Source organism: Chaetodon auriga, chromosome 5 (assembly GCF_051107435.1).
Source record: "Chaetodon auriga isolate fChaAug3 chromosome 5, fChaAug3.hap1, whole genome shotgun sequence".
Taxonomy (NCBI): Eukaryota; Metazoa; Chordata; class Actinopteri; order Chaetodontiformes; family Chaetodontidae; genus Chaetodon; species Chaetodon auriga.
The window spans coordinates 17,777,783-17,790,119 of NC_135078.1; the positions used below are offsets into that span (position 1 = coordinate 17,777,783).

General features: G+C 46.6%; 1 protein-coding gene across 3 annotated transcripts in view; it reads left to right on the forward strand.

Moving 5' to 3' along the window:
* The first annotated feature begins 280 nt into the window (after window positions 1–280).
* The window catches only part of ptch1 (patched 1), a 49,256-nt gene continuing 37,199 nt past the window's right edge, over window positions 281–12,337 (forward strand). For all 3 annotated transcript variants that reach the window (XR_013077192.1, XM_076731086.1, XM_076731087.1), the window contains exons 1-2: window positions 281–858; window positions 2,407–2,599. Coding sequence is in view for 2 of the 3 variants with exons in the window: in XM_076731086.1 (XP_076587201.1) it covers window positions 688–858; window positions 2,407–2,599 (364 nt within the window). In the remaining variant the exon portion in view is untranslated. The remainder of the gene's footprint in view (window positions 859–2,406; window positions 2,600–12,337) is intronic.

Sequence of the window (12,337 nt, forward strand, 5' to 3'; positions counted from 1 at the left end):
GGCGCTGTGTGGAAACCCAAAACACCAAACGCACCGAGCGGGTTTGGCTCTCTGCGAGCCTCCCCTGAAGTTGGAGATGCACACATGAGGTCTCTCTGCCTGGGTGGTCTCTCTACTTTAGTGAGCTGTTGCTAAGCAGCTAATAATAGTCGTGTTTGCTGAGTAATTTTTGCCCTTCTGGAACCAATCAGATGCAAGAAAGTCCTGCAATCTGACAGCCCCAGAGGCGGGATCTCGAGTCTTTTTTTTTTATTTTCACCCCTCCTCCTTCTCTGCCTCCAAATGGAGAGAGGTCTTTTTCTCCTCTTCTATTGAATCTCAGAGTTGGCCGTGACGCGCGGCCCAGGGGAAGACCACATAGATCTCACCAGAATGCTACGACCATCGAGGTTTCTTATCCGACGACTTGTGTATGGGAATCACTTTGCGCACCTCGCTTTCTGAGAGAAACTTACTTTTTTTAAGAGACACGGTGAATGCGGTGAAAGCGGTGGAGACCTCCGGATCACGAAATGTTGGGATGGAAGGCGCAGACTTTGACTCGCCGTCTCCAACAGGAGTATGAAGTCCTACTTCACGGGTGTGAGATCTCCGAGAGTGAAACTTTGTTGCCTTGGGATATCGCTACGCGCTTTCGGGGAAATACTATAAAGTGGGAAACGGTAACAATCTCGCAGTCCCCGCAACATGGCCTCGGCTGCTAATGCGCCCTCCGAGCAGGAAAACAGAGACCCCGATCGGCCGAGGATAACGCGGAGGAACAGGGGGGACTATACCCGCAGCACACCGCTGGATTTGGAGTATTTGCAGCGGCCGAGTTACTGCGATGCGGGCTTCGCTTTGGAGCAAATATCAGAGGTGCTTATTTCTCATCTTTACCTGGAAAGAGCTTTATGGTTTTGGTTTCATTGTAGTCGCCGAAAAAAGTGGCCAAACTATGTCCAGTCGCTGCTAGGTAACGGGACGGGCTGGGCAGGGGGACACAGGAGTAAGGCAAGGTTGTAATGAGCCACAAGTTGTTTTGTTTCATTTTGTGCAACATTTAGACTCCCCCGATGCCACCGGCTTCTGTTTCAGGATGCAAACAAGTTGTGTTTGCAAATATTTGCGATCGCTCTCAGGGCAGTACATCCCAACCTATAACGGTCTGAGACCAGGCAAAACATGCAGCTTTCACTCACGGGCAACACAACCATTCACCGTTTCATAACATCCGCCTGGACGCACCTCTGCTCACGAGCTGCGTGAAAGCTTCAGGTGTGTGAGAGAAAGGTGTGTGTGTGACAGTGGCTAAACTCAGGCGACTCGCGTAAAGAGGAGGAAAAAAAAACCCATGTGGCTGCCCTCTTCCGTTCACAAATATTGTGAGTCCCCCCGTGATGGCTCCTCCACTCCCCACGCAGGCCGGAACACACGGGCTGCCGGAGCGGTGTGTGTGTGTGTGTGTGTGTGTGTGTGTGTGTGTGTGTGGGTGGTGGTGGTATTTGTGGGTTTCACCACATGCACCTTTTCAGGGTATTTAATATCACAGTTTGACTTGTGGGTGTTGATGTGGGCTACTTCAATGACAAATTACACAACTCCTAAAATCTGTCTTTTCATGAAGCCTTTATTACACTTAAAGATACTTCTCAGTGTATTCGAAGGGGCTGTGCTGTGCAGGTATCCTGTGCAGGATTTTAACACCCTGCAGGCTGTATTTTTGCATTTCGGATATCACTGTGTGAAGTAGGGAAACAAGGGAGGCTTGTTATCAAAAGGCCACCTACTGTATAATTGTAGCTTTAACTGAACACCATCCACCCTGGAGGGGAAGCTGCAAACCCATTTTGGAGCCCTTCAGAACCAACCGGTCACACCTGATGCTAGTCTGTCTGTATTAACATTTTCATAACTCATCACTGCGGCAGTGCAATGACAGACATGGACCAGGCTGCGTGTGGGTGACCTGTAGGGGATTAAGATATCTTCCTTCTGCATGTATCCTGCTAAGGTTACAGTTTATACATGTTACTGATATGACAGAACCTGTGGCTCTCACTCTGGGGAGTCCTCGCTGGTTTCTAGGCGGTCCCCAGCAGATGTGTGTTTCATTCATCACAGCTTAGCAGAGCGACACAGTGAATGTGTTTTTATTGTTTTGATCACAGCTCCCTCTTTTCCCCAAGAGCTTTCGTTGCTGAAATACCTGCAGTCTTAACAGCTAGTCTTCTCAGATGATGTTCCTTGGGTCAGATTGAGACTCCCTGACATGAACACATTTGGGACCACCTGTGGTCGTCAGTCTTTGCTTGTATAACATTAAACATTTGCTCTTTAAGCCCTACAATTCACCTGTCCAGGTAAGTGCTTCATGTGTTTTGTGTTGCAACTGTCAGTAACATTAGGACTCTTGTCTCATCATAGGGGAAAGCGACCGGGAGGAAAGCACCTCTATGGCTGAGAGCGAAGTTCCAGAGACTTTTATTTAGGCTGGGCTGCTACATACAAAAGAACTGCGGAAAGTTTTTGGTTGTGGGCCTCATGATTTTCGGAGCTTTCGCTGTGGGCTTAAGGGCAGCTAATTTGGAGACGGACGTGGAGAAACTCTGGGTGGAAGGTAAGACACTGATTCTTTATTGGCTGTCTTTTGTTGCACAGTTTATCTGTTTTTTCTTGTGTGTGTGTGTTTGCATGTAAGATGCTGGGCCTATTCTTAATTTCAGTGCTTGTGAAGCTATACAGTTTGATATTGCATGTTAGGAAAGGCACAGTGTGGCTTAGATTGGAAGAAGAGAGGCTTGGTGGGTGCTGTTAAACAAAGCCAGGGGGATTGTTTATTGTTTAGACCCTGGCAAGAGGCCAAGTGAAACTTGTAAATAATTAAATTGGTTTGACTTCTAACATACTTGCAGCTTCTCAAACCGCGTCAGATGCACACACAACATGTGCAAAAGGTGACTGTAACTGCAGTAAGGAGCAAGGTTGTAATTAAGTTCATAAGCAGCTTTTGGGGTAGAGGAAATTTTTGTCAAAGCCGCCATTTTGTGAGAGTGTGTGAGTGTGTGTGAGTGTGTGTCTGCCTGCCCCCAGCAGTTGAATGCTCAGAGACTGTGTGTGGTCCCCTTTTGGACAGCTCTCAACTTTCCAAAAAGATTTGTCTCCGGCTGCAGGGAAAAAGTGGAGTGAGGACAGGAACTCGTGTTTGTGGAGTGGAAAGGCCACTCGCTTGTTATTTTTGTCAGAAACGACTCGTGAAGAATGAAATATCTTAAGGAAAAAAAGGAGCTGTGCGTATGGGTGGTGCTTTGGGGGGTAAGGGGAAGGGGCTGTGCTTTTTTCCTTTCCTTTGATCCGCATTCCTGCACTTTGGGCTAGAGTTGGCTGGAGGAGTCATGAATGGAGGAGCAGATTTTGCTGCTGAGAAATAGTAGAGTAGTAGTTTTTTGGCCCTAAAAAAAGAAAGCGTATAATGTTCATGCATAGTTGTTGTCACATTTGTGTGTCTGCTTTTTCTGTCTTGTCCCCATTTTTACTCCCCTCCTTCCAATAAAAAAAATTATACCCCATCAGACCAAACATTAAAAGCAGACTTGATTCCTGTGCAGATCAAATGCCCCCACCTCCTCCCCGGGTTGGCTGTTCTCTCCTTGCGTGCTGCTGCAGGGGTCTGACAGACAGCATGTTGGTCTAATCTGTGGCGCAGGCGCAGTTGGCAGCAGTTTAGGCAGAGGGGAGCCTCTTTAGTACAGGACTCCTGATTGAAGTCAGAGGAACACACTGTTTTCACACCCTTTTCACATGTCAGACCACGGTCATGTGTGCTGTGGTGAGGGGCACCACATGAAACTCAGTGTTATTCCCTTGTAATGGTTGCCAGCTTTTCCCTGTTCCATCTTCTTGCAAAGGGAATATAATTTGGGGTTTTTCACTACAAAACAAAATGAGAAATTGCAGGACATCGCTTTGGGCTCTGCTAACTTGTGATTAGCATTTCTCTTTATTTACTCTCCCATGTCACACTATTGACCCTCTGGGAGCTCCTGTGGAAATAGTGCATTTAGTCATATTTTGGCAAACGTGTCAGTTGGAGCATACAGAAGCACAGCAGAGAAGTACATCATGCTGTCGCAGTTATTTGAGCTTCTATGGATGCTTCTCCAATGTGAGGATTTTTGTGTGTGTTTGTCAGGCAAAATATCAGTTCAGGCCTGGTAGCTTGTGATTACTATTTGTTGTAATTCTTAGATGTTTTGTGGATTAAAAGTTTAATCAGCTCCTCAAAAAAAAAAGCAGAAAGGACCCAATTGTGCTGGAGTTACATCACATTAATCAACTGATGATTAAATTCTTATATTGCCTTTGTTTTTGCTTGGGCTCTAGTTACACCACGTTGACCCTGACAGACAGTTAAACCAAGTCTAGTGACCTCTGCTAGACATCTACCGCATGGTCCCACACTGGCTCATACCGACACAGAGACCTGCTCATGCACACGCAGACACTGACAAACTGGGCTGCGGTGGTTTCCGAGGTCCCGCTACATGAGGGGTTCCAGATGTTGATAGGGAGAGATCTGTTTGTTTAGATTAGCCTGCACAGCTGAGGGATAGATTAGTTCTGCCTGGACCGTGGAATGCTGTGCTGGGCCGTGCTGGGGGACTGGCCCATCGTCCGAGAGGAAAAAGAGGAGAGAGGAGGAGAGGACAGAGCGGCTGTTTATGTTTCATTTGGAACTGCCCTCCGCAGGCGACCCGTGGACGACCCCGCCTGGGAGCTGTGTGGCCTGTGGACGCACGCACGCACACACACATCCTCACACAATACACCCAGCTCATGCGAGATCTCTCAATTCAGCCGGAGCTGCGTTTCTGTATCCGCGATCTCGTGTTGTGTCTGTCGTCACCTGCTTTCTGGTAGTCGCAGAGGCGGCCGGGGTCTACGGCAGGCCACCATTAGCTGCGCACTGGAGCTGGCGAGTGTGTTTATTCTGCGCGCTGTCACGTGCCGCAGCTTTCGCAGGGATTGTCTCCTCTCACACAGTGCTCACTCAGCACTGTTTATAAACACTCAGACACAGGAAGTTCTGTTTATAAGACAGAGCGACAGAGACCAATTGGGAGTGAGACAGCATGCCTGCTCAAAGAGACGGTTGTGTCAAACCTCGGAGGATGTATGCCGGGGTTTGTGTTTTCTGAACATTTTGGGAGTGATAGTAATGTTTTTTGAAGTCTTTTCCAACCTAGTATTTCGGGCAGATTGTACCCACACTGTAGGTAATTGCTGTGTTTATGTCCACTGTGACGCTCACAGGAAATGATTAGTTCAAACAGGAAGTTGTAGTATTGTGCTCTCCTATCTCGCTCTCCCCACACACAAACGTGTCTTGCAGCCCCCTGTGTGCTCTCCTCAGTGTCAGAACACGATTCCCGGGTTCCACTTCACATACATCCTCAGCTTCATATTGCAGAGCTTGATGATTAACTGTAAGCCACGTTCAGCAAGCGGAGACATCGGAGAGAGGAGCACTTTTACAGTTCCCCCCTATCCACAAATGGAAAATGGAGCCATCCCTTGGCATTCTTGGTGAAGGCAAACATAGGCCAAATTGTAAAGAAAATAGCAGCACCGCCTGCCTCTAATTAAAACAGTATCGCGTAAACATTGGCCTTCCTGTAGGACGACCCCTCACTCTTTCGCCCTGTTTCTGTGCTGAGAGAGGGGCTGGAGATGTGGCTGTGGTGAAGGGTCTGTGGTCTTGATGTATGAGAGAGGGTACCGGCAGCAGAAATGTTGGAAATGGGGCTTATGAAGCTCAAGCAAAGGGTTGAAGTTGAAACTGGAGGTTAAGCTGCTGAGCTGGAGCTGTACTGTAATCTGGAGCTGTGGGTAGCCTGTAGCTTCATCACAGACTGAAGAGAGGATGGGGCCTTTATCGTTCAGTGGAGGTCTTTTGTTTCATCACAGACTTGAGCTGCACATGACTGATTCAAGTTATAGTCCCCAGATTTATGGCCTGGACTGGGGCACAGGGCTATGGGTTGTAGTTTCAAGGCCACAGACTGAGGGGAGGCCCCAGGTCCCAGAGCGCTTTCTTGGGGGACATAAGTGTAGAGGCCAGGGGCCACGAGGGTAGACCTCTGGGACCCTGAGGTCATCTCATAGAGGCCCCGCTATTTAAAACCTCACCTGATACTCACCCTGTGGCCTGGGTGCAGAGTGAAGACTCACAGCAGAGGGGTGGGGGGTGGAGGGGTGGAAGAAATGCAGCAGAAGGCACAGCTGTCACCAGGCCTTGTTTGTGTCCTGTATATGTTAATGTGTGTGCATCTGTGCACATCTGCATGTAGGAGTGCGTTGCATGAGCCAGATGTTGTTAGGGTCAGAGTTTGCATTGTTCTCCTGTATCACTATTTCATTTTATGAATTCGTGTTTAACCTTTTGACATCTGTCCTCCAGCAGAGGGCAGTGAGTCTGATATCATTTGTGCTTTAATTTCTGGATCACTGTATTCAAATCAGTATCCAAATTCTGCATTAGTGCAAGTACATCATTCCTGTTTTAATGACAGAATAGATGTTGAGGAGGCAAATTTGAACACATGCTCCCTCAGTGTTCATGATTTATAGTCCTTCTGACTGAAAATCAACAGCTTATTCCTGATATCAACATGGTAACAGTTAAAATGGTGCCAGTCCATGTTTGTGTGAATCCCAAGTCTGATTTAAGGTTGCAGAAAACCCGTCTGATAGGACCGAAATTTATTTTTTTCTAGAGCAACTCCCTCCCTCGCATGTCTGTTTTGTATCTAGTGTGATTAAGAGCTGAGTTGACAGAGTTGGTGGTTGTTTTGTTGTTTTGCTGGTAATGGCAGTGGAGAAGGGAGCGGTATAATGTTAAGTGCATGCGGAAGAAGCCTTGACATCCTTTCTTGTGGACGAAGATGAGGAGGAGGAGGAGTGCCCTGAATGTGGCGTCTCCACTGAGAGGATTGTGGTTTGCATGATTGAATTATCCAGCTTTTGATGTGTATGGGAGCATTGATACATGCATGGATGCACACACACACACACACACACACACACACACACACACACACATTCACATATGCAGAGAGGCTTGTTGGAGTTTTGGTTGTGTGAATGAGTAGGTGTTTGACCAGGCCTGGCGTAGCAGGCTATTTCGATGGGCCTCTTTTTTTTTTTTTTTCTTTTTGGACTATTTTCTCTTCTTCATCATCTTCTCTCCTTTTCATGTTTTCCTCCTCATCTCTCTTTTTCTTTCACTCTATCCCTCATGCTCTATCTCCAACCGCTTTCATTCAGCAGCCGCAAGCAATCAAACACACAATTGCGCCCACACCCAATATTTTTCCTAGTTTGCGCAGAATACACTGCATACAGTCATCTATCTTTCTTTTCTCCATCTATTTCACTCTCTCTCTCACACAGTTGCAGGCAGCCACACACAAATGTGAGCGTGCACACACACTTTTTTACGTTTTCCAAACTGGACTCAATTAAGTATGTGTTTATCAGTTCACTACAAACAGGATTAAACCTCTATAGAAGGAATAACATTCCAGCGTGTTGTGTTAAACTTTACGAGTTGATGAAAAGTGCAGGCTAGCTGGTGAGGGATTTAGTGTGGGGAAACATTGCGCCTCTGGTACTGTACACAGACTTACGGCACTGTTTTCTCAAGCTAGCTCTTCCTCATTTGAAAGCAGTTTTGTGTATATTAGCCCTACTTGGCAAAAGTAAATGTGAAATAACTTAAAAAATCTGCTAGTTAACTGTGCTGTGTGTATCCGTGTGTATCCGTGTGTGTGTGTGTGTGTCCGTCCGTGTGTGTGTGCTCTCGATGCGAACGCACTCCCATTCACAAACGACATCCTGAGAGATGCCTCCAAGCTCTCTGTTTACATTTTGCATTCTTTCAGGCGCTCTTATTCAAAAACCAGAGCCCTGCGAATGACCGACCACAGGAGACTGTGGAGAGAATTACCCTCCCCCTTCTACCTCCTTCTCTCCCTCTCTCTCTTCTATCCCTCTCTTTTCCTCTCTGCCAGAAAGGTCTCTCTCTTTACCCGAGCCCCTCCACCTCCCCTCCACCACTCCCCCATCCCTGGCTGGAGAGAGTGGCCTCAGAATGCCAGATGTATTACAGAGTGAGCCACGGCAATGTAAACACTCAGCCCTGCCATGAGAGCAGGGTGGTCTGGCCTCCCTCCTTCCCTTCCCTCCCCTCCCCTCCCCTCCCTCTTCCCCTTTCCTCTCTTCCCTCCCTCACAGCGCTGACTGCCAGAGGGGTGGAGAAAGTACAAAACAGCAGAGAGAGAGAGAGAGAGAGAGAGAGAGAGAGAAGCAGGAGTATAGTAGCGGTAGTGTGTTTGTGTTTTGGCTGTAGTGCCTACCGTACACCAGGAGAGAGATTGGGGTGTGGATTGATGCTTTTCAGACTGTAGCACAGAGGATTTTTCATGCAAACATAACATAAACATCTCCAAATTGTGTGTGTCGTTGGAATTTTTAAGCCCCTCTGGCACACATGGGTCACGTACATCGCAGTATAGTTCATTGTAATTCCTATAGCACAACGTCATAGAAATCTGGCAGCAGCCGCAATTACACTAGTACCACACATACACACGCAAGGCATAAAGATAGAGATATAAAACATTTCCTCTCTCAGATGATTGAGCGGTTTGGAGCTCCAGACTGACTCAGTATGCGTCAGAGTGAAACAGTCTTCCGCTGAGACCGCCCTGCAAGTCAGACTGAAGCACTAGGGCATTGGAAGCATTTGTGACCTGACACAACAGGTTGTTGTGTTATTAAGTGTTGCGAAGCCTGATGGGTAACACTGTTTTTCTGCAAGAGTAGTTGTGTGCACATCCCATCTTACAACTAGGCCACATGCAGGATAGCAAAGTCAGTATAGGGGAAAAAGATGAGCATCTGCACACTGGATTAAAGCTCCAAAAACTTTATTGGCCGATAAAAAGTAATGTTTCAGCCCCACAGGGCCTGATCAGGCAAAGTTTGAATCCAGTGTGCTCATAGGTTTTTCATGCTCTGTGCAGAAGTGTATTCAGTTTTGGTCAGATCCTTGTTCCCAGATCTTTAAGTTTGTTTTCTGAATCTTTGATCAGTATTTTTCATTTAAAACGGTTCTTAATCAATATTTTACACTAACCATAGATCAATAGATAAATGTCTGCCCACAACTTTATTTTGGTTCAGTCTCAAGGCTTTCATCAGCACAGTATGAAACCTGCCCAGCACCAAACAGCAGAAAGTTAGCAACTAGCCAGTGAGCGTAGTGCAGCATTTAGCAGCTAACGAGCCAGATATTTCCCTCAGGAGATGGTGAAGAGCAAAACAGTACTTAAAGGAGAATGAATGTTGGAATCACATTCATCAGATCCCAAAACAAACAGGTTGTTTGCACATGATATCACGTCACTCTTTTGTTGTGGCACACATGGAGGGCCAGAAGTGATTTTCTGCATAGGAAGCACTATAACACACACTCAAAATGCCTGCATTTTACAGTTTACAGTTGCTTGATTGATCAAACCAAGAAAGCACGAGGAGCTTTTATCGAGTATCAAAAGTTTTTGTTCATAAAGGTGAAAAATGCAAGAAACTGACTGAAAAATGCCAGAAAAATGGAATGGAAATGATGCAACATCAGCTAATCTTGATAGATTTAAAGTAACGTAACGCCAACATTCAACACCGCGACAGTGAAGCGTTTATGGTTTATTTGGCTAAATGAAAAAACAGCGTTAAACATGTTTATGTTCTTCAAAATAAGGTGTCAGATAAAGTATTGTGTTGGTACTGGCACAAAAATATCATATTCTTGCCAATATTTGTCAGTGTCAACTGATATCCAGCCCCAGTGACCATGAAATTGCAACAGTAAAGGTAACCATAGGAAAATTAATGCAAGGATGGAACTGGGAAAGAATTACTGTTCCCTTTGGTCTTTTCCCTCTTCCTTCCATTCACACTCTCTCTGTTTCAGCCTCTGTGTCTTCTGTTCCACACTTAGGAATGTGTGATTTTGGGATACCTGGAATCACGGGCCATCTTTCCAGGAAATGACAGAGAGATGGCTGGTTGAGATTGGCTGTTCAGGCTCATGTCACGGTCTGTTATGGCTGGGCTGTGGGCCAATCACAGGGCAGTAAAATGCAGCAGGGGGAGATCGCTCACCTGGCTTGCATTGGACAGGCACTGACAGGAGATATAGGATGAGAGTTTTTTTTTTCCCACCAGAGCTGGAGTTGTGAAGAGTTGTTCTGTTTTTTCTGATAATATTTAAATTTGTCTTTTTTTTTTAATGCTTTTACATCACTTGCAATGGCAGAAGCATCGAATTTCACATCTCTCTCCATCATTTGCACCAGTCAATACATCATTTGATGTCTTGGGTATTTTTAATTGAACCACAACCACTGCACACATGCATGCACATGCTACAAACACAGACTTTCTGTCAGCGTTTTCTTCCCCTACTACTCTTTCCACTCCTCTGTGAATCCATTGGCAATGAATAGATTTTTTTTTTTTTTTCGGGGTGGAGGTGGGGGGTTGGGAGGGGAGAGTGGGACCTGAATGAAGGCAGCAACGTGGAAGAATCTGCCCATTGAGGAGTGTGTGAATGTACACCTCGGGCCCAGGGGAAGCTGCATTGGGAGCCAGCCGACTGCTAAATACACCCATTTTAGGGGCTGCAGGGGCCGGACAGGTGATTAGCATAATCAGGGGCGAGGGGAGCCATACATATGGTAATGCCGTAGTTGGGGGGTGAAGGTTGGTGGTATGGGTGGGGGTTTTGAGAGGAGAGAGGTGGGGGGCAGGGGTTGGCAGCTGGGGTGTCACATTTGTGTCAGGGGTCGGGGTGCTAGGGGGTGTCTGGCTGCATGAGGAGACACTCGGCTACAGCTGCACATCAGAGCACCTCCGCTCTGTTCCTTCCATTTCTTTCTCTCTCTTTTCCGCCACTCTCTCAACTCTTTCCTCTTCTTTCGTAGCCACCCGCTCTCTACCTTGCTTGTTCTACCCTTCCTCTGTGTGGCAGCCCCCTCCTCTTCGAAAGCTGAAAGGAGAGAGGGAAGGAGAGAGTGAGGGGGGCGAGTGCGAGAGGGGGGGGGGGGGGGCTCACCATGGGTCAGATAGGGTCTCAGCTCTCAGTGAGGCCTTTCATCACATATTTGTGGCTGTGTGCACACCTGCATTGCAGAGCCCACATTCAAAACTACGATCACTGCTTTGCATACTGCTGTGTATGCTGCTACCACAGCTGCCACAACTAGTACTGCTAGTACTCTTACTGGTACTGCCCCAGCAGAGAGAGAGAATGCAACTCAGTTACAAGCAGTAGGCTCATTTTGATGGGGTGAACAGTGAAATATCTTCAGAACTGAGAGGGGAACAAGGTGGATATGTCAATGGAAGGGTGACAATTTAAATGATCATCGACAATAAATGATAAAACTTTTAAAAAGCTAAATGGGAGAGCCGGTGTTGCAGTGTTTCACAAGGCTTGTGTGGGTTTAATAGAGGAAGAGTGTAGCGGCAATAATATGAACCAGGACATTTACTCAGCAGGAAAATCCAAGAAAGAAAGATGAAGTGAGGGACAGACGCAGAGTGACAGCAGATGGTGGGAGGAAGAAGCAGACAAACGGTGGAGGAAGGCAACAGGTGGGTTCCTCTCAGTGATCAAAGCTCTGTCAGGTGATTGGCGGTAGCAGCTGAGAAGGAGACGAACAGGAAGGAGGAGAAAAGAGGAGGTGGTGATGGAGCAGGGGACTTACTGTGGGAAACTCTACCTGAACAGGCTGAGCAGTGGCAGCGACCAAGCAAGGCCCAGTCAGAAATGTTTCAGAGAATGATGCAACTAGGGGTCGTAATAACACAAATGCATCTATAGTATATCTTCTATACATTCTTATCTCGTCTAAATCTCTTGAGTACCTTGAAATCAGTCTAGTATAAGCAGCTGTGTCTTAGGGTTTCCTGTATGTATGGTTTTCTACAATCCTGTTTCCAGAAAAGTTGGTCAAACATAAAAAAGGTGATTATTTTTGACATACTCAATTCAAAACAGTACAAAGACAATATATTTAATGTTTTACCTCATCAGCTTCATTGATTTTTGGAAATATCAGTGTATTCTGAATGCCAGCAGCACATTTCAAGCAAACTGGGAAAGTTGTGGAATGCTCCAAAAACACCTGTTTGGAATATTCCACAGGTGAACAGGTTGATTGGTAACAGGTGATAGTATCATGATTGGGTGTGAAAGGGACATCCTGGAAAGGCTCAGTCATTCACAAGC